The sequence below is a fragment of the Perissodus microlepis genome, chromosome 3, assembly GCF_051167445.1.
Source record: "Perissodus microlepis isolate ML-2025 ecotype Zambia chromosome 3, ASM5116744v1, whole genome shotgun sequence".
Taxonomy (NCBI): Eukaryota; Metazoa; Chordata; class Actinopteri; order Cichliformes; family Cichlidae; genus Perissodus; species Perissodus microlepis.
Window position 1 is genome coordinate 17,610,205 of NC_140463.1, and position 22,758 is coordinate 17,632,962.

The 22,758-nt window shown below is 42.1% G+C and overlaps 3 protein-coding genes across 3 annotated transcripts; 2 read left to right on the forward strand and 1 right to left on the reverse strand.

The window, feature by feature from the left end:
- The first annotated feature begins 5,630 nt into the window (after positions 1 to 5,630).
- Positions 5,631 to 10,099, forward strand: LOC146390263 (tripartite motif-containing protein 16-like). The gene is made up of 2 exons (XM_084923314.1): positions 5,631 to 6,905; positions 9,617 to 10,099. The coding sequence occupies exons 1-2, from the start codon at positions 5,715 to 5,717 to the stop codon at positions 10,097 to 10,099; spliced, it is 1,674 nt and encodes a 557-aa protein (XP_084779440.1). The 5' UTR covers positions 5,631 to 5,714.
- A 2,159-nt stretch (positions 10,100 to 12,258) lies between these two features.
- LOC146390264 (general transcription factor II-I repeat domain-containing protein 2A-like) lies at positions 12,259 to 15,492 on the reverse strand. The gene is made up of 3 exons (XM_084921083.1): positions 15,421 to 15,492; positions 15,217 to 15,319; positions 12,259 to 13,532 (listed from the first exon to the last, which is right to left on the reverse strand). The coding sequence occupies exons 1-3, from the start codon at positions 15,490 to 15,492 to the stop codon at positions 12,259 to 12,261; spliced, it is 1,449 nt and encodes a 482-aa protein (XP_084777209.1).
- Positions 15,493 to 18,591: 3,099 nt separating this feature from the next.
- Positions 18,592 to 21,549, forward strand: LOC146390265 (tripartite motif-containing protein 16-like). The gene has a single exon (XM_084923313.1). The coding sequence runs from the start codon at positions 18,716 to 18,718 to the stop codon at positions 20,384 to 20,386; it is 1,671 nt and encodes a 556-aa protein (XP_084779439.1). The 5' UTR covers positions 18,592 to 18,715; the 3' UTR covers positions 20,387 to 21,549.
- The last annotated feature ends 1,209 nt before the right edge of the window (positions 21,550 to 22,758 follow it).

Consider the following 22,758-nt stretch of genomic DNA (forward strand, 5'->3'; position numbering starts at 1 on the left):
GACCAAACAGGTCCAAAGTAGTGTATACTCGAAAGGGGCTGCTGGTGTAATGCATACAAGAGGAATATCACTCATCACCTGAGTGCATAACTTGGCCCTATACTTTCTGCAACTTATGCACGAATCAATCACCTTCCATACAATCCTGGAACCTCGATTTATCCAGCCTCTTTGCCTCATTCGAAGAAGGGTGGCAGAAACACCTTCATGGTTGACACGATGGGCATCCTCAGCAAGGAGAGAGCTTAACCGACACTTGTAGGGGATCAGTGGGACCCCGGACCTCTCCTCCTCAACGGATTTAATCCGGCCATAGCACATCAAGAGCCCCATTGTTTTATCCTTGTGCACAACCAGGTGGTTGAGCGTCGTCGTAGGGAAAGTCACACCTGCTTGGGCAGCGAGGCATAAGTCCTGAAACGCTTCTATTGGTTCACCAGGCAGAACAAGGCCCTCCGCCGCCTGGTGGGTGATGTAGTTCGTGTCAGAGGCTAAATTGATTAGTGCTCCAATCCAGTCTCCCCTCGTGGTGGTGACGTCCAACAACATCATGAGTTCCTTCAGATAACTCATCTTCCGAGCCTCTGCTAGCACACAATTTTGAAGTCACTTTCTTTGTGCAAGCCTTTCAAACAGCCTCCAGCTGCTCCGGGGAGAGACCTAGACCAGCAAACACAGCCTCTTGTTTTTCCGTTGGGCCACAGGGTTCTCTCCTCTTACCCCCTTTGGTCCCTTGCCTAGCTTTTTTTCTTTCCTAGTTGGGGTCTTAAGACACAGGAAGAAATGGTGATCCGATGAGGCATCACCCCTTCTGCATTCCTCATCATGACACAGAAAGTTTTTACTACACGGGTCCTCACTCCCATGGAGGTCCAGACACCTGGAACATACCTTTGTCTTTTTCACGTAAGCTCTCCGCTCTAACGGGTTGGCTTTTTTGAACGCCTTACAGCGGTATAAACGCCCTGTATGACCCTCTTCACCACACAAACAGCACGGATTCTGTGACAGCTCGCCTCTTGTCTCGCTTGCAGTAGTCTTGGTGAACGAACGTCTCTCCATCCTCCAATCTGGTCTCTCTTTTAGTTTCTCACGGGGGCTCGGATCAGCTGCTCTGGCAGTATTGGACTGTCTGATGGATTGCAACTGCTCCAGTTTCACCAGAACCGTCTTTTGATCTTTCAGGAACTGCCATAGCTTATCAAACCGGTTCTGTGGACTGACATTGTTGACAGGATCACCATGGTACGGCAGTGAGACAGCCTAAGTTCACATTTTACTGAATCAGCAATACTGTCTATCCGGTGGAAGAACCTGCACTCTGAGGAACCCTCGGGTTCCGCTAATGCTTGGAGGGTCCCCCTGTTACTCTTCCAATGCCAGTAGCTCCTCCTGTCCCCAGAGAACTTTGGTAGACTCAGGGGTGCGAGTGCAATCCTCGTTCCGAGTGATCTTTGAGAGATGGTAGACGTGCTCTGTCCTGCCCCAGCACCATGGGGTCTCACCCCATGCATTCCTCAAAGCTGCTGTGGCATGCTTGAGAGGCCAGGGTTGAAAACAGGATTCACGAGCCCTGGGATAGTGGTCCCTGTGGTGGCACTTGAAGGGTTACAGTGGAAGGACTTGCAGCTCGTGCTCCATCGGGACCACCTGCTTTGTGGAGGATTCGGCAACACACAGGCAGACATGAGTGAAATGAAGCAGGTTGTGCATAACAGAACATCTTAGTGTTGGGCTTATGATCATATCACTGTTAAGCTCAAAATGTGGAAAACAAGTGAGTGACATTACTTAAGAAAAGTTACTGGTTACAGTAGCTTTGGATAAACACATGGGATGATACATGATTTGGGCAAATAATGGCAACAGTCATGTTTTAGTAAATCTGGGGAAATAAACTGTGCATGAATCACTTGTGTATGTGGTATGTGATGCCTTATTACTCTTATAACCTACAGTTGTTTGCAATTGTGGAGTTTGTATTAACTTACTGATTTTGGTTTCTAGGTAATTGTGGTGTGTATGCAGGCTCCAGACAGAGCCAAGAGTTAGACCCACTTAACATGACATTAATATTAATTTTATTCTCTAACACAAGGTTTACAGGCCTGGAACGAAGTTACTCCGGAGTGGAAGCCCTGATGTTGTCTGCGAAATTATCTAACTACCCTTTTTCTTTTGTTATTCTCCTAGTTCCAATGAGTTGACTCATGGGAGAGACCATGTGTCAAAAGGAGGGATTCCAGGTTTAACATGAAACAATGCTTTCTGTGTTTTCCATGAGTTTTTCATGATGATTTTTTCCATGGCTTTTTTACTGTGATTTGTGGGATTAACATGTTATGTACAGGTATTAAAAATCTACAGGTGGTACACCCATGTTCAGATGAGGTTTGGATAACCTTTACGTGAAGTTCACTAAACTGAAAGGAAAATGTGGATTGATGTTGGTTAATATAATTTCCAAATGGTTAGAAGTTTTTCCTTCTAGTAAGGAGAAACAGGTGCAGTGGCCAGAGTATTGCTGTAGCCATAAAGTTGCATTGGAACGAGAGAGTGAGGGGTGAAAAAAACGAGCTCCCTCCTCCATCAAGGGCGTGCCAAGCTCCAACTAAGCGACTGCAGAGCAGACTTCGAAGAGGGATCAGTGAATGAATACAGATGACAACTGATTAATCAGTCAGGCAGTTGTGCCTTTAGTAGTTCAGTGTGTTTTTGAATTAAGGTGGTCATTGGTATGAAGTTAATAATCATTTTATAAATGATATGCATTTACATGATTCTCCGAACATCACAAACTCTGTTAGAGTCCTGAGCCTGAGTAGAAGTGACTGGAGTAATTATAGCATGCAAGATGTCTTAAGGAATTTGGTGTAGCCTGGGTGAGGAGATTACTTTTATGACTGGCAGGAAGTCACAGATACAGAGACAATGACATACAGTGCTTTAACTGCTACAATGCACCCACGCCCACACATACACAGTCACTCACGTGCACTCACACATACATACTGTTAAATCTCCCAATTCTTTCATCTTTGGGCTGAAGGACAACACTCGGTGTATAAATGCCCAATCAACAATCATTTTATTCCATACAATTGTTATTATTCCATACAACACTTTTGAGCATTAACCATCCGGTGGGGAGATGCGCACAGGAGGGTGTCCGCCTGATCTCGACGTGTCTGACCGTTTCTCACATTCTTATAGCTTCAGCCCCCCTCCAAAGTCATAAAACCTAAACATCCACATTCTTTCTCTCTCTCAGTGAGCCTAAGTTATGACCTTGGCTTCCTGTGCAGTATGTCCTGTTCTTTTCTAATCAGACAAATAAGGCCGTGATTCTCTGAAAACAGTATTTCTTATAACGCAGCAGATCATAAAACAATATCATTCATTCACAATAAATCAGCAGTCTAATGTAATAAATCAGCAGACTAATAAATTTAATAGTTATCACCTTTTTCTAAGTCAGGAGAATAATGCAAACTAAAACTACATAATAATTTCACAATCTTTAATTAGGGGTATAACGTGGCATAAGATAATATAATAATTTCACAATACACAAACAGAGTTTGCAACACACCATGGGGGTTTTATGATGGGGTCGCTTCTATAAAACTGGTTGTAACAAACAAAGAAGTGGAGATCTGCAGAGGGACACCGGCCTTGCACATCTCCCCTTCTAGAAGATGCATGCTTAACTGAAGATGAATAAAGGTTTTTGTGTAATGACTGCTGAGTCTGGTGCTGTCTCTGGATGCCTCGAGGAATAAAAAAGAACCGGGGTGAAACTGTTTTACGTAACATATCACAAAGGGTGGAATGTGGTGGCAGACTTCTTTTCTCATGTATTAATCACATATTTAATCATATCACATTAGTTGCAGTAATATCACTTTCTCACTTTACTATACTAAGAACACTCCTGTCACCAGTTGCATGTGGAATATTAACACAGTGAGGCCATTGTAATGGGAGATGTTAAACAGATAGTGGGACTCCTTCTGCTTATCAGGGATGTAAATCCTTAGGCAACGGCCAAGTAGAAAACAAGATCATAATTCTCTCTGTGAGGGAGGAGGTATAGCCCTCCCATGAGAGGGGCCAACATGTAAACATGTTTTCTTGTAAAACAAAGGGGGGCCCAGCATAAAAAGTTTGGGAACCGCTGCACTAAGTTGACAAGACAACTGAAATGCATATTTGAAATATTACCACAAAAAAGAATTTCCTTCATACAGTAAATTACTTGCATTACTCAATCAGCAAAAGACATACAAAATTTACTATTTTAAAACTACATTTATTGTCTGATCACTGGTTGGTCATACCAGTCTCTTTTCACAAAAGTCAACCTGTTGTCCTGCAACTTGGAGAGTTATTTCTCAGCGATGGATAACCTCAGCATTTGAAGTGTCTGTTAAATCTACACTATTTTAGCATTGATGTGAGACACGGGCATGTAGCAAAAGCTTAGTCTTCAGGTGTAGTAATAGGATTTCTGGCTCTTTTTAGAGAACCGGCTCTTTCGGCTCCGAACCGGCTCTTCAGGTTGTTTTGTTGCTTTAATTAATTTATTATTAACAATAATATAAAATTATGCACAAAAGGAATTATTAATGTAAAAAATGAGGTTTTATTTATATATGTTTATATATAAATATATATGGTGGCCCCTAGAGACAAAGCACGTACAAACTCCAAAACACTTGCAAACTCCAAATGAATTTTCCAAAACAGAGCTACCTAGGTCACTTAAATAACACAATTGAAAGCATATGTGCATTGTTTGTGTATTTATACACAAGCACTCACACATATTCAAATAATTAAACAAAAATGTTAATTTACCTGTTACTACCACACACCAAATCCAGTCGTTGGTACTTGCTGGTTTGTGTAGCCACTAGGTAACAAAAGCTCAACACTGCACCGAGCATCCTGAAGCACTTCTGTTGTGTTTTGTACGTGTTTTGAGTTTTTATGTGCTTCTGAGTTTTTACGTGTTTTGGAGTTTTTACGTGCTTCAGGGTTTGTACGTGCTTTGTCTCTAGCGGCCACCGTAAATAAACTTTTATTTATTCACTCCACATAAAATAAATAATAATAATAAATAAATCCTATAATACAAAAAACTATTATTTACATATCAACGTTTAACTATTTAAATTTTCAGCTTTTTCCTTTTAAACAAATTTAAAGGGAAGCAACACAAAACACTGCAAACCACAACACAATTAAATATAAATTAAAATATGAAAACAAAAAGAAGATGCACATTCTCTGTCATATGGGCCTGCATGAATAAACTTTCTGAATCCTTTATCATCCGCAACTGAAAATAGTTGTGGATGATTACTATACCTTTCTAATGTGACGTTGTTGTCCCTATCCCTCCCTCTTTCACCTTAAACACAGCAGATCCAGTTTGTCCACATGTTCTAAGAACAGTTTCACTTGTATTTAACAATTTCAACTCCCTCTTCTTCCTGCTCTTAAACACAGCACCTCCTCTCTGTCCATGTGTTTCCTCGTTCCCTCACCTTCAGATCTGCACTTTGAAGATGGGTGTAACCAACATGTGGTGACGTGTAAGAGCTGACAGGCTCCATTCACTGCAGAAACATGTTGTTGAGATCAGAGCTCAGACTAGTTTCAGTTATAAGGAAGATAAACTCACACAGTCACTGACACTGAGAGGAGAAATGGCGCAGAAAGGAGTTCAGCGAACCTTCTCTTGTTCGATCTGTTTGGATCTACTGAAGGATCCGGTGACTACAGCCTGTGGACACAGCTACTGCATGAACTGTATTCAAACCCACTTTGATGAAGAGGACAGGAAGGGAATCTACAGCTGCCCTCAGTACAGGAAGACTTTCACACCGAGGCCTGTCCTGGAGAAAAACACCATGTTAGCAGCTTTAGTGGAGCAGCTGAAGAAGACTGGACTCCAAGCTGCTCCAGCTGATCACTGCTATGCTGGACCTGAAGATGTGGCCTGTGATGTCTGCACTGGGAGGAAGCTGAAAGCCATCAAATCCTGTTTAGTCTGTTTAATTTCTTACTGTGAGAAACATCTCCAACCTCACTATGATGCAGCTCCATTAAAGAAACACAAGCTGGTGGCCCCCTCCAAGAAGCTCCAGGAGAACATCTGCTCTCGTCATGATGAAGTGATGAAGATTTTCTGTTGTACTGATCAGCAGAGTATCTGTTATCTCTGCACAATGGATGAACATAAAGGCCATGAAACAGTCCCAGCTGCAGCAGAAAGGACTGAGAAGCAGAAGGAGCTCGAGGTGAGACGACTAAACATCCAGCAGAGAATCCAGGAGCGAGAGAAAGATGTGAAGCTGCTTCAACAGGAGGTGGAGGCCATCAATGGCTCTGCTGATAAGGCAGTGGAGGACAGTGAGAAGATGTTCACTGAGCTGATCCGTCTCATCCAGAAAAGAAGCTCTGATGTGAAGCAGCAGGTCAGATCCCAGCAGGAAACTGAAGTGAGTCGAGTCAAAGAGCTTCAGGAGAAGCTGGAGCAGGAGATCGCTGAGCTGAAGAGGAAAGACGGCGAGCTGGAGCAGCTCTCACACACAGAGGATCACAACCATTTTCTACACAACTACCCCTCACTGTCAGCACTCAGTGAGTCTACACACTCATCCAGCATCAATATTTGTCCTCTGAGCTACTTTGAGGATGTGACAGCAGCTGTGTCAGAGACCAGAGATAAACTACAGGACATTCTGAGAGAGGAATGGACAAACATCTCACTGACAGTCACTGAAGTGGATGTTTTACTGTCACCACCAGAGCCAAAGACCAGAGCTGGATTCTTAAAATATTCACGTGAAATCACACTGGATCCAAACACAGCAAACACACATCTGTTATTTACGGTGGCCCCTTGAGACAAAGCACGTACAAACCCCAAAACACATGCAAACTCCAAAACACAACGGAAGTGCTCCAGGACGCTAGGGGCAGTGTTGAGCTTTTGTTACCTAGTAACTACACAAGCCAGGAAGTACCAATGACCGGATTTGGGCTGTATCCCAATTCAGGGTCTGCAGCCTTAAAGGCCGCATTTTAAGGCCGATTACGTCACAGCGACACGACGAAGGCTGTCCCAATTCAAAGGCTGCTCGAAATGCGGCCCTCAAATGCGTCCTTAATTTCCCTGAATTTTAAGGATGGGTCTGTGTAGCCTTCATGGCCCAACATATCCCAGATTTCATAGCGCGGCGGTGGTGTGGATAATTTTGCCGAAAAAAACGGCGGAAGCGGAGCCGCCGAAGAGTAAACTTTCAGAAGTAAGTACTGAATATTATGTCACTTATTTATGCGTAAATGTTTTTATAATGAAGAACATTAAAACATTACTGATTGGCCACATGTCGGGAAAGTTATGTGACATTAGTGATGTTTGTACTAACTTGGTTTTAAAGCCTTTACTTCAAAATATACGCCGTTCAATAGTTGACTTTAATCTTACAGAGAATCTGATGATTTTATGGATAATTAAAGTCAGTCATATATCCACAAACACAACAGGCTGAAAGTCAGTGATGCTGCTCGGTTTGCAGTCCTGAATATCACGGCACAAGCAGGATTCACTGCACTGTTAATGTTAGCTATGTTATATTGCTGCCTCTGTTCGGTGGTGTCGAGCCAAACGGACTTTAACGTGTGTTGAACGAGCTGACGGTTCACTCGTTAAGCTGAAAGAAAGATGCTTTAATCACGGCAGTCACACATGTGTCCACTGTACCATCTGGGAACTCTTCTTGTTTCGTAATAACACAATCCTCCTTCTTTTGTGCTGTTTTGTAGCAGTGTATACACCTGAGACTGTCACCTGTCTGTCTGTCCTTCACTCTCTCTCTTTTTCTTTCTCTCTGATTGTGTAATAAAAGTATGAACATGTATTTATAAGTTACACTTGTGTTTGAATCCTGCAGCTTATCACAGATTTGATTTCCATGTGTGACAACTGCAAGTGTCCAGAGTGAGGACAGACTGAGGGACCCACTGCTGCACATCATCTGTGAGGCTTTGCACCCCTGATGATCCACCAGGACAAACTCAGCAGTGTGTGAGGAAGAGGAGGAGGAAGAGCCAGCAGCAGCTGACAGATGGAGAGAATAGACAGACTGTTTGTGAAGGACTGCTAGGGACGTTTAACATAACTAATTGTCTGTCCTGAATCAGTCTTATTAGGTAATGTTCAAATAGTTTTATCATTCCAGTGTTTTCAGTGTGGGAGAAAGTACTCAGGGCCTTCAAGTTACACACTATGAAAGGCAGCAACAAGTTTAATATTCAGAAACCTAAAGTATGTATCAGCAGCAGAATGGACCTAAAAATAAATGTTTGTTTCAGTTCTATGAAGCTTTGAGTATTTTGGATTAGTAGCACTGCTGTGTTTGTTGCATCATATTGCTGTAATTGTTTATATGCTTTATATATTCTGAGGTAAGTTGATCTATAGTGTTACATCATATTTTATAAGGATGTTATGTGTTTGTATACTTTCTGCCCAGTTTGACCCATTAAGCAGAAGTCAGCCTGTTTAAGGCTCTGATATCTATTCTGTATGACTTAAAGCAGTTATGACATGGTCTGATTTTCTCACCCAATAAAGGAATATTTAATATATCAGTCTACTCTTCATTCTATCAGAAACAGTTATCACAGCTTGTACATTTTCTTTTTATAAATATATGTAAGCAATGAGCCAAATTTAGTAATGCCAACATACTGAAGGAACAACATTTGTCTCTTATATATGATACACCTATATATGCACTGTCAAAGACACTTGTCTTTGAGTGAAGATTTAAGGTGATAAGACATATAAATAACTGCAACTTGAATCTGTACTGAGGCTCAGTATTTGACACAGAGTTCATGTTCACTGCTGTAATAGCTAATATTGATTAATATAATAACTATAATATTGGCCATATTATATTTACATTACCAAAGTGATATGACTTTAGTCTCATGAACAACATTAGCTAATTGTTATTTACTAGCTAATCTTAAATGACTGTTCAGTACAGAAATGAAGCCCAAAAATCATGTTTTACTGTCCTGTGGTCTCAGCCTCAGATACTTATCAAATCACACAAAGCTCTTGTAGAAACAAACAAACAAATGAACAAAATATGTTCTCCTTCATTTCTGTCAAACAAAGTTGTATGACACGTTTCCAGCGGTTAGTATCATGGTTGCTAGGCAACCTGGGAAGCGCAACGGAGACTAGACCGTCCCATACAGACAAACTTGCAGTTTATTTTGCAAATCGAGCTCAACACTGCCCCTAGTGTCCTGGAGCACTTCCGTTGTGTTTTGGAATTTGCATGTGTTTTGGAGTTTGCACGTGTTTTGGAGTTTGCATGCGTTTTGGATTTTGCAAGTGTTTTGGAGTTTGCAAGTGTTTTGGAGTTTGTACGTGTTTTGGAGTTTGTACGTGTTTTGGAGTTTGCAAGTGTTTTGGAGTTTGCATGTGTTTTGGAGTTTGCAAGTGTGTTGGAGTTTGCAAGTGTTTTGGAGTTTGCAAGTGTGTTGGAGTTTGTACGTGCTTTGTCTCTAGGGGCCACCGTAGTTATTATCTGAGGGGAAAAGAAAAGTAACATCGATGAAACAAGAACAGTCTTATTCTGATCATCCAGACAGATTCAATGGATGGTGTCAGGCCCTGAGTAGAGAGGGTCTGACTGGACGTTGTTACTGGGAGGTGGAGTGGAGAGGGGCAGCAGTCTGTGTAGCAGTTGCATATAAAAATATCAGCAGAGCATTTTACTCAGATGAATGTGTTTTTGGAGGAAATGTTGAATCTTGGGCATTACGTTGTGATAAAAACAGTTATGATTTTTCCTTCAACAAAGTCCAAACTCCAGTTTCAGGTCCTCGGTCCTCCAGAGTAGGAGTGTACCTGGATCACAGAGCAGGTATTCTGTCTTTCTACAGCGTCTCTGAAACCATGACTCTCCTCCACAGAGTCCAGACCACATTCACTCAGCCGCTCTATGCTGGACTTCGGCTTTCAAATTACGGAGCCACTGCAGAGTTGATTAAATTGAAATAGTCATTAAGAAACAGTTGTTTAAAATGTGTTTTAATTTCCACTTTATTTGGTCTTCATCATCATTGCTGAGAACTCTCTTCTTTTTCATCTCTGCTCAGAGATCACCTGTCACATTTTATTGGTGCAACATTGACATTATACATTCATTATTTGTTTTTGTTTTTTTGTTAATAACCGACTTTGAGTGATGTGTCTTCCTCATTCTGAGGAACCATGTGGCTATTACTACTCTTGTTTAATAAATTTAAACTTCTCTGTGCTCAAGATTTTACCGGAATATTTTTTTTTGATGTGTTTTGATGTGGTTTCTCTTCCACATGCATGGGCCTTTCCTTTATGCCAGAGACTGATGAAATTGTTCTCAATTTGTAAACAGACATTTGTTTTTATTCGAATGGATTTAAACTTTAATCATCATAAAAATAGTAATCGAGAACATCACTCATTGTTTCATGATTTTTTAAAAATATATGAATACACTTCACTACTCCTCCAGGAATCGCTACCTTATTGTGGTGGAATGGTGTGTGTGACCCAGGGATCCCAGGGGCTATGTTTTCAGGGTGCTTTTGGCCCCTGGTAGGGTCTCCTATGGGAACGTTCTCCTTGTTGAGGAACCAGACAAAGATTGATTCGAAAGGGATCAGCTGGGGTTGAAAGGCTCTTGCTAGATATAGTTAGGGTCACCTCAAAGGACTGCTTGGGCTGTGGAACCAGCCTCCTGGAGAGGGGCTTGACTCTGTCTTAGTCTGGAGTTGCACTTGGTGAGAGGCAACAGGCTGGAGTGGGTTTGTGCCCTGCACCTTCGGGTTGGGGAATGAGCCCTGACTGTCGTCTGCACTTATATGCTGAATGACAATTCAGAGTACCCAACCTTCTTGGAGTCCCTGGGCGGGGTGCTTGACAGTCCTCCACCTGGGGACTTTGTTGTCCTAAAGGGAGACTTCAACACTCATGTGGGCAACGGCAGAGAGAACTGCAGAAGCGTTATTGGGATTAGCAGCCTCCCAGATCTGAACCCAAGTAGTGTTTTGTTGTTGGATTTTTTGTGCAAATTACATTTTGTCAATAAGGAACATCATGTTTGAACACAAGGGTGTCCATAGGTGCACATGGGACCAGGATTGATTTTGTAATCATATCACCAGACATGCGGCCATATGTCCTTGACACTCTGGTAAAGTGAGGGGCTGAGCTGTTAACTGATCACCACTTGGTGGCGAGTTGGACCAGGTGGCGTGGGAGGATGCTGGACAAATCTGGTGCACCTAAACGTGTAGTAAGGGTGCACTGGGAACGCCTGGCAGAGGCCCTGGTCGATGAGATCTTCAATGCACACCTCTGGCAGAGCTTCAACAGCATTCGGATGGAAGCTGGGGACATTGAGTGGACAATGTTCAGCACTTCGTTGCTGAAGCCGCTGCACTGAGCTGCAGCCACAAGGTTGTTGGTGCCTCTTGGCAACCTCAAACCAAATGGTGGATACCACAGGTGAAGTGAACAACCAGGTTGGAGAAGGAGTCCTGTTTAGCTTGGTTAGTGTCATGGTTCTGGGTCGGTGACCCAGTGTTTTGAGTTTCTTGTATCTCTGAGTTTTTGTATTATGATCTTAGTTCCTTGTTGCCCCAGTTTATTCTATAGTCTAGCACAGGGGTGGGCAAACTTTTTGATTCGTGGGCCACATTGAGTTCTAACATTTGACAAAGGGACCGGAACAGGAGCAGATAGATGGCATGCTTTGAAAACATCACCTCATTGGGGGAAAAATACACATCTTGGGATATGGAGAAAACATGTGCTTTAATTTCCAATGAAAATGAAGAAAAGCATTACAATAAAATCTCTGACTTCGAAATGAGTCTTTAAACTCTGAAAATCAAATAAATGAACATTTTATTTTAAAGTACTGAAAGTTCTGTTATCCTTGAGGATATCACATCACTCTCCTCCTGACTCTTTTTTTTTTTTTTCAAAAACGGTAGGAGATGCAGATGTACTTGTCCTGTTCCTTTTATTCAATTTGTTTCCCCGGTGCCAAAAGTCAACAACGACCAGTGCAAGAACGAAACAGTTGCAGCAAGTCAGTCTGTGAAGCGTTATATTTGATCTGCGCGCACTGTTCATTTTAACAACGTGCGTATCACGGAGACGCACACATTTTAATGGGAGCAGTGTTGTTGGTCTCCTTTTTTAGCCAGCGCATCAAAGTCTGGAGTTAGTTTTGTTGTGGCGATTCTCAGGATGGATCTGAGGTGTAGGTCTGTTAACTTGGATCTGTGGCTGGCTTTGTTGATGTTCATGACGCTGAATGTCTGTTCACACACGAAGGTAGAGCCGAACAAAGCCAACATCATCTGCGCTTTTCGCCTTAGATTTGGAAACGCGGCATCATTGAGTGAAGCATAGAAGTCATTTAGTTTCAGAGCGCTGAACTTCTCTTTTAAGGCAGGGTCGGACTGAAGGTCGATGAGTTCGAGCTGAAGCTCCTCTGGAGCTGTTTCGGGGTCTTGTGACAGAGGAAAGGCCACCAATTGAAGTGACTTGTCAATTTTATCGAAATCCAAAAACTGACGGCAGAATTCTCCGTGCAGTGCATCCAGTGACTCACTGTGTTTCTTTACTTTTGCTCCGGCCTCTTTCAGCGTGGCTAGTGTAGGAAAATGAGTGAATGACTTGTTCAAAATCTGCCTGGAGAATAAAGCCAGCTTGGATTTGAAGGCTTTCACGTTTGTGTGCATGTCATGCACAAACTGCTCCTTCCCCTGCAGTTTCACGTTGAGCTCATTCAAGTGTGAAAATACGTCCGTAGCAAACGCAAAGTCACACATCCAGCTCTTGTTGCTCAGCTCAGGAAATTCATCAGTCTTCCCCTGCCACTCCAAAAACACGCCAATCTCCTCTTTGAGCTCCCACACTCGTTGAAACACTTTGCCCAAACTCAACCAGCGGACACGGGAGTGATAAAGCAGGTCCTGGTGATCCGCATCAGTTTCCTCCAGGAACGCAATGAACTGACGGTGCTGAAGTCCCCGTGCGCGTATGAAGTTGACAAGTTTCACCACAGGATTCACAACATGATTCAGCTGTAACACCGATTTACATAGAGATTCCTGGTGGAGGATGCAGTGGAGGAAAATGACATCCTGGTCAGGGTTTTCATCTTTCACTTTATTCTGGATTCTCCTCAGCAGGCCAACGTTTTTTCCCGTTAAATTCGGAGATCCATCTGTGGTGACGTTAACAAGCTTACTCCAGGGAAGCTTCATGTTTTCGATGGCAGCAGACACCCGTTCAAACAACTCCTCTCCCCGTGTTTGTCCTTTCAGAGACTCCATTGTCAAAAACTCCTCCGTTATTTCAAAGGTTCCGTTGATTCCTCGGATAAAAATGATGAGCTGAGCAGTGTCTTTGACATCGTTGCTTTCATCCAGTGCTAAAGAATAAAAAGTGAATGACTTCGCCTTTTTGTTTAATATGCTGGTGATATCTTCATCTATTAGTTCTACACGGCGAGTCACTGTCCGCCGTGATAAACTGATTTTCTCAAATTTGTCTTTGGTCTCCGGGCACAAAATACCTGCTGTCTCTACCATACATTCTTTTAAAAACTCGCCCTCTGACAGTGGTTTGCTGGCCTTTGCTATTTTGAATAAAAGCATAAAACTGGCCTTGGTACTTGACTCTTGAATGGCAGTTTGACGGTGAAAAAAACTTTGCTGAGCCTTCAAATTAGCTGCCAACTTCTCAGCAGCAGCTTCCCGTTCTTTTGTTGAGAGCTTGCTAGCACAATTAGCGTGCTTTGTGGCAAAGTGACGGCTAATATTATACTCTTTAAAAACCGCCACAGTTTCTTGGCATATCAGGCAAACAGCAGATGATCGGTGTTCAGTGAAAAAATATTTAGCTGTCCACTCCTTTTTGAACACTCGACATTCTCTGTCCACTTTCCTTTTCTTGGGTCCGCTCATCTTCATAGAGGGGCGGTGGGTCACAGGGTAAAGTGCAAACGTGGAGTAATAGGCCTACGCTTCACTTCAACAAAGCCAATATATCTAGAGTGCGCCATCTAGTGAGGAAACATCACAATTGCAGGGGAAATAAAACATTAACAAGGTTAATTTATTAAATTTTTTTCAAGTTTGGCGGGCCGGATCAAAACGTTTGTGGCCCCCGGGCCGTAGTTTGCCCATGCCTGGTCTAGCATCTTAGTTTGGCTTTCTTGTATTCTGTTTAGTTTTCTGAGTATTTAGTAGCTGCCCTCTGTCTCTTTGTTGTTGTTCTGTGTTTCTTAGTTGCTCTGTCTCCCCTAGTCGAGTCTGCGTCTGTGCTACTTCCTGTTTTACTTTGAAGGTCTGTGTCTCATGTGAGTGTATCCTACTTTGCTTCCTTGTCTCGTCAGTTCTGATTTCCCCCAGTTGTGCTCTCCTTCTGTGTCTCATTGTTGTCATGGTTCTGGGTCAGTGTTGACCCAGCATTTTGAGTTTCTTATATTTTGGTTTTATTTTTGCATTATGGATTATTTTCTGATGTTCCGGTGCTTTGTTTATTATTATTATTATTATTATTATTATTATTATTATTATAGATCTGTTTCAGTTATTCTTGGTGAGGGATTAGCTCTTAGGTTGTGTCTCGTGCACACAGCCGAAACATGACAGTTAGCCTGTGAGACTTTGAAGGCAGCTGATATGTACAGACAGTACAAGTAGAATGGGGCTCAGGCAGTGGCTCACAGTTTGGAGAGCCATGGAAAAAGTCTTTTGGATTCGAAGAGATTCTGGCAAACCATCAGGTAACTAAGGATGAGAAAATGGTGCTCTACCTGCACTGTGTATAGTGTGGGTGAAGTGCTACTGACTTCGACTAAGAACATTGTCGTGCTGTGAAATGAAACTGGTAAGTCTCCCATAGAACAAGTAGTCTGGGAATGAGGGGGATAGCTCATCTAACTGCAGGGGTGAGGTCACCCTTAAACACCTCCTTGGTGGCAGGGCCCCTGGGGAGGATAAAGTTTGCCCTGAGTCCCTGAAGGCTCTGGACATTATAGGGCTGTCTTGGTTGACACGCCTCTACATTGTTGCATGAAGATCAGGGGCGATACTTCTGGATTAGCAGACCTGAGTGGTGGTTCCCATCTTTAAGAAGAGGCACTGGAGGTTGTGTTCCAACTATAGGGGGATCACACTCCTCAATCTCCCTGAAAAAGTCTATGCCACGGTGCTGGAAATGAGAGTCCGTCCATTAGTCGAACCTCAGATACAGGAGGAACAATGAGGTTTTCGTCCTGGTCGTGGAACACGGGACCAGGTTTTTACCCTTACTTGGAGAAGGCATTTGATTGTGGCCCTCGAAGTGTCCTGTGGGAGGTGTTTCAAGAGTGGTCTCTGGGCCATTGTTACGGGCCATTTGATCCTTATACAAGTTCCGGTGGGTGATAGATTCTCACAGGACTGCACTTTGTTACTGATTCTGTGCGTAATTTTAAAGGACAGAATTTATATGCATTTTCAAGTGGCTGAAGGTTTCAGAGGTCTCAGAATCTCATTTCTGCTTTTCGCAATTGATGTGGTTCTGTTGTTCATCAGGTGATCGCCTAATGCTTGCACTAGAACAGTTCACAGCCAAGTGTGAAATGGTGGGACTGAGAATCAGCACCTCGAAATCTCAGGCCATGGTATTCAGCCGGAAAAGAGTGGAGTGCTCACTTTGGGTCAGGGACGAGTCCCTGCTCCAAGTAGAGGAGTTTAAGTATCTCGGGGTCTTGTTCACGAGTGATGGGAGAAGATAGCTGGAGATCGACCGACAGATTGGTGCTGCGGCTGCAGTGATGCGGGTGCTGTACCAGTCTGTTGTGGTGAAGATGTAGCTAAGTGTAAAAGTGAAGTTCTCAATTTACCAGTCGATGTACGTCCCTACCCTTACCTACAGATGTGGACAAAATTGTTGGTACCCTTCGGTCAATGAAAGAAAAACTCACAATTATTTAATTTATTTCTATGACCATTGTGAGTTTTTCTTTCATTGACTGAGGGGTACCAACAATTTTGTCCACATTTAGGAGCACATATACACTAAGTTTATTGTTAATTAATAAGAAAACTCCAGACGATTCCATTCTGAGCTGAAGAAGCTTCTGATAGGTTAGTAGAGTCCATGTGAGTAAATTGGTGGCACAGCTGTGGATGCATATAAGGCAAAACACAGAGCCTGTGTTTTGATATAAACCAAAACACCAGGAAAAGAATTGTGGAGCTCCATAAGTGTGGCTCAATTTTGAATACAATTTGGTGCCATTTACAATTAAGAAATACAGACAATTTCTCTCTTTACTCTTAAAGTTAACAAATGTGTTTTTTATATTTATCAACCTAAAAAAATAAACATTTAGTCTGATTTGATGTTACAGTTAAAAAAGTGTTTTTATCTGAAGATTATGTAAATATCTGGTTTCAACTGTATATTTGATGATGTTGGTGTTTGGCTTGATTGTCAGCACAAAGAGGGAGAGAGAGGAACAGAGAGGGCGAGAGAGGAACAGAGAGGGAGAGAGAGGAGAATGAGGACAGAACAGAGAGGGAACAAGAGCAGGTGAGACACACATGTTAGTCAAATGGTTGTTTACCAAAAGTATCACCGTATCATAGGTACACATGTATCTCGTACCTAGTGTTTCTTTTTAGGTTTGTTATTTTTCAAATTCTACATTTATTAAGTTATGCAGGCTTGTTTGCACAACAAGGCTAAATAATTATATAAACTTTTCTCAATCTAAATAGTGGACTTTGGTAGAATTAAAAAATAAGTGTAGTGCAGGTCTATGATGATTTTTAGTGCTGCTATCATCTAGTTCTGGTTCTGTCTTGGTTAAATCCTAAGTAGTCCTGATTTTGAACTGTTGTAGTCCTGTTTTAATTCCAGATCAGTTCTGGGTCTGGATGAATTGGGGTTTAGTCCTCGTGTCTTGATACAGCCCTGACTTTGTTCTGCCTTGCTGCTTAATTAAAAAACTAGTTTAAGGTGTCCTGCATATGTGATATATATTTTTCCCTATATGATGTCATTCTTTTTTGTCATTCTCAAAACAGAGCCTATTAATCTTTCAGTCATTTCCAACCCCCCCCCCCCCCCCAATCCCACATGCATACTACCCTTTAGGGCTAAGCCCCGGGTGTATCAAATGTCTGCCTCCGCCTCTGGCTTCCAGTAATTCAACCTCTTGTTACGGATTCAAATATTGGGGATGGATACAAGAGGAAAAACCAAAATAACAACACTGGTCACAATGATCACACGCGTGGAAGATGGACACCGTACGCAGACAGCATCAGATCTCAAAATGGTGGAGCATTGATCAAACTCTTATAGCCTCTAGTGGCCCCCACCTAATCATAAAAGCCTAAACATTCACATTCTTTCTCTCACACGGCGCCTAAGCTACGACCTTGGCTCCCCGTTTATCTGCTCCTGCTGAGATGGGGCAGAAAACCTCTCCAGTATGTTCTGTTCTCTTCTAATCAGACAAATAAGGCGATGACTTTCTGCGAACAGTATTTCTTATAACTCAGCAGTATAATGCATCATAAAACAATATCATTCATTCACAATAAATCAGCAGTCTAATGTAATGCAAATCAGTTTAACAAATGTAATAGTTATCACCTTCTTCTAATTCAGGAGAATAATGCAAACTAAAACTACATAATAATTCACAATCTTTAATTAGGGGTCTAACATGGCATAAAATAATATTATAATCCCACACTCTCCAGCCATTTTTGGTTTAAAGACCTTACATCTTCTTTGTCCTTACATCGTATGAGCCCCCACTGAAATATGAGGAACTCTGACACTCAAGAAAACAACAAACAATCCTCCTGACTAACAAAAGAAAAACAACTATTATTAAAGGCTTAGTGTAGTGTGGCAAAACCTTTATTAAGTTGTTTTCAACAATGTTATGTTTATGTAATAAGTCCCTCATGTTCCACAGGTGGTGGCCTGCCTTCTCCCCCCCTTTGTTGTGTGTGGAAATAATTATGCTTACGTCTGCTCAGAGTATTTCCTGTCGTGCTTTGCTGAAATTCTTTGTTCTTGTTTTTATCTGATATATTTAACTCTACTCCCATCCATATCCCATCCACTGAATCCTTTGGTGTGGAAAAAGACAATTCGCCCCTCTCAGATTTTGTTCCATATAAAAAGTATTTCTTTGGGTTATCATTAGTTACTAATGATAGTAACTAATGATAACTAATGGTAACCATTAGTAACTAATGGTAACCATTAGTAACTAATGGTTATCGTTAGTAACTAATGGTTTTCATTAGTTAGTAATGATAACCATAATTTCTTTGTACACCATTTGTCTGCTTTAAACTGCTCTTCCTCATAGATTCAGTTAAAGCCTGAAAGCTCTTCCCTTTTCACCTCTTCTCTCATTTGTCGTTCCCTCCCCTTCAGATCTGCACTTTGAAGATGGGTGTAATCAACATGTGGTGACGTGTAAGAGCTGACAGGCTCCATTCACTGCAGAAACATGTTGTTGAGATCAGAGCTCTGTGTGAGTTTCTCTTCCTTATAACTGAAACTACTCTGTCGCTGACACTGAGAGGAGAAATGGCGCAGAAAGGAGTTCAGCTGAACAGAGAAACAATTTCTTGTTCCATCTGTTTGGATCTACTGAAGGATCCGGTGACTATTCCCTGTGGACACAGCTGCTGCATGAACTGTATTAAAAGTTTCTGGGATCAAGAGGACAGGAAGGGAATCCACAGCTGCCCTCAGTGCAGGAAGATTTTCACACCGAGGCCTGTCCTGGAGAAAAATGTCATGTTAGCAGCTTTAGTGGAGCAGCTGAAGAAGACTGGACAAGCCGCTCCAGCTGATCACTGCTATGCTGGACCTGAAGATGTGATCTGTGATGTCTGCACTGAAAAAAAACTGAAAGCCATCAAGTCCTGTTTAGTCTGTCTGGCCTCTTACTGTGAGGAACACCTCCAACCTCACTATGATGCAGCTCCATTAAAGAAACACAAGCTGGTGGCCCCCTCCAAGAAGCTCCAGGAGAACATCTGCTCTCGTCATGATGAGGTGATGAAGATTTTCTGTCGTACTGATCAGCAGAGTATCTGTTATCTCTGCACAATGGATGAACATAAAGGCCATGAAACAGTCCCAGCTGCAGCAGAAAGGACTGAGAAGCAGAAGGAGCTCGAGGTGAGACGACTAAACATCCAGCAGAGAATCCAGGAGCGAGAGAAAGATGTGAAGCTGCTTCAACAGGAGGTGGAGGCCATCAATGGCTCTGCTGATAAAGCAGTGGAGGACAGTGAGAAGATGTTCACTGAGCTGATCCGTCTCCTCCAGAAAAGAAGCTCTGATGTGAAGCAGCAGGTCAGATCCCAGCAGGAAACTGAAGTGAGTCGAGTCAAAGAGCTTCAGGAGAAGCTGGAGCAGGAGATCGCTGAGCTGAAGAGGAAAGACGGCGAGCTGGAGCAGCTCTCACACACAGAGGATCACAACCAGTTTCTACACAACTACCCCTCACTGTCAGCACTCAGTGAGTCTACACACTCATCCAGCATCAATATTCGTCCTCTGAGCTACTTTGAGGATGTGACAGCAGCTGTGTCAGAGACCAGAGATAAACTACAGGACATTCTGAGAGAGGAATGGACAAACATCTCACTGACAGTCACTGAAGTGGATGTTTTACTGTCACCACCAGAGCCAAAGACCAGAGCTGGATTCTTAAAATATTCACATGAAATCACACTGGATCCAAACACAGTAAACAGATATCTGCTATTATCTGAGGGGAACAGAAAAATAAAAGTAATGAAACAGAAAGTGTCTTATTCTGATCATCCAGACAGATTCGTATATTATTGGCAGGTCCTGAGTAGAGAAAGTCTGACTGGATGTTGTTACTGGGAGGTGGAGTGGAGAGGAAAACTGGTTTATGTAGCAGTTGCATACAAGAATATCAGAAGAGCAGGGCGCTCAGATGAATGCAAATTTGGATACAATGACAAATCTTGGGCATTACGTTGTGAAAAGGACAGATGTAAATTTTTCCACAATAATGTCCAAACTGTCCTCTTAGGTCCTCGGTCCTCCAGAGTAGGAGTGTACCTGGATCACAGAGCAGGTATTCTGTCTTTCTACAGTGTTTCTGAAACCATGACTCTCCTCCACAGAGTCCAGACCACATTCACTCAGCCGCTCTATGCTGGACTTTGGCTTTATGGAGATGGAGACACTGCAGAGTTTATTAAACTGAAATAGACAGAAGTCATTGCCAGAAATTTGCTGAAAACATGCTTTAGTTTCCAGTTTCCCTTGTCTCTTGTTCACACAGAGATCACATGTCAGTCGCACTTTATCTTTGCTACTTTGACATCTTATTATTTATTATCTAGTTAATGACTGACTTTGTTTGAGGGGCCCTCCATCTTATGTGTGTTTAGCCTCCATGACTTTAGCTGTTGAGGTTGCCACTGCTCACGATGATTTTCATTCAGCTAAACTGTTGTTCGTGTTCATGAAAATTTAAATTTCTGTGCCAGAAATGTTTTGTGACTAGTCATTGGTTTCATGTTTGAAGAAAAAGCAGGTTCTGTTTTTATAATTATTGTTAACTGTATCATCATTATTCTTACTTTTAATATTAGAGAGGAAGGAAACAGATGCAAGGATGCAGTCATTGTGGATCTACTTTTAGCAAACATCTGCAGCGTTTTTACATTTAAAAGAAGTTCAATCAGGATGTTTCCTTTAATAAATGCAGCTTAAGCTTACTTGTAGATACAGTTTCACAGTTGGAATTGGTTTATTTTTGTCTCTAATCATGTCTTTAAATATTGATGATTATAATCATTCAGACTATAGATATATTTTGTTATATAAAATATATTAATAAACTTTATGTTGTCCTCACAAGTTGGGAATCTGGAATTGCTTTATTAACAAATATTTGAATCTAAAATTGTTATAATTTATTAGTTTATTTTATTTCATATGTATTTTATTTTGTAAAACGTCTCCACGTCTTTCAGAATGGAAACACTGATACAGACAGTTTGCAACTAGCTTGATAGTCATGTTTGTGCAAATGTGGAGTCACATGATCACTCTGCTGTAAACCTGTGTAGTCAGTAGATGGTGCTGTTGGACTGTGTTTGTCTTTGTGAACGCTGTAACGTCAGAGTTAGGATCTACTTAGTTTAACACAGAAATATGTGTACGAGTTTTAGTTTAAATAATTATAACTGTTATATAAACCTACAGACGTGACATGAATCTAAATGTTATTTCGTGTTGTTTATTTCCTTTTCAGAGCAAAGCTCAATGCACACTCACAGATTACAAAGACTGTAAAACCTGTACTGTGCCCTTCATTACTGTGCTGTGTAAATATCTGAGCCAACTAAATAAATGACTGGACTGCATTTGATTGACTGCTGCTTGTTCTGATCGACACTCCCAGAAAAGACACCACACAAAGAGCCGCAATGCGTGCCAGTTATCAATTCTGATTGGCTGACCTCCATTCCTATTCTCTTTGCCTTCAACCCCACAGACCCCCTAACCACCCCCTGTCCCCCTTCAGCTACAAGTGTGAGTTTTGCATCACATCTCTCTTAAGAAGTGCTGCAAAAGTCAAAGCACAGTGTGTGAATTTATGATTTCAGAGGAGGCAGTCAAGCTGTCAGGGCCGAGAGGCCAGCGTGAAAGTGGACCCACAAGCAGACTCAAGGCACGGCTGTTTGAAACTCAGCCTGATTTCATTAAATACAGAGATAAAGAGCTGTAAAATGTGACCACAAGGAAGCTTCTGAGAAGCTGGATCCACTGTGACAGAGGAAAGCCTTATTATTTCCAGTGCAGGTGAGTTGTACTGCAAGGTTGCTTCCTTAGCAGGCTGGCTAATCTGGGTTTTGAAGGGAGGGAGATCTTTTCTGGAGCGATGGATGGTTGCAGTGAGTAGGAAAGCAGGCAGGTGGGTTCCCAGATTCTCCACAGGAAGGGACGGCTCCTGACAGGTAAGATTGGGATAGGCAGTCGGTCGGAGGGAAGGACCAATGTCAGAAGAAATCCAGATAAGAGCGGAGTTGAGTGTATAATGATCTGGACGTGCAGGGAACTGGAGACAAAAAGAAGGCGAAATTAAACAGGGAAACACTTGGAGCAAGCAGAACATGGAGGCCGATTTAAAACTTCACCCACAGGCAGGGCCTGAGTTTTGAAAAGAGTAAGAAAATATTCCCCAAACAACACCAACACTCCGGATCATGACACGAGCACTTGTATTCACTCATCTGAGAGGTTGGAATAACAGAGTTGTGGTTCTAAGTAGTAAAAATAATAAATAAATATGAAATATTTAAAAATTGCAAGTTTGCAGCTCTAAATCTGCCCCAGGGCAGCTGTGGCTACAACTGTAGCTTGCCTCCACCAGTGTGTGAATGTGTGTGTGAATGGGTGGATGACTGGGTGTGTAAAGCGCTTTGGGGTCCCTAGGGGGGACTAGTAAAAGCGCTATACAAATACAGGCCCTTTACCATTTACCATTTAAATATATTTGTGAAAATATTAATCGTTTGTGAATATTTTTTTCTGTAACTGTAGTTTAATACAAGTATGTGAAAACATTTTAT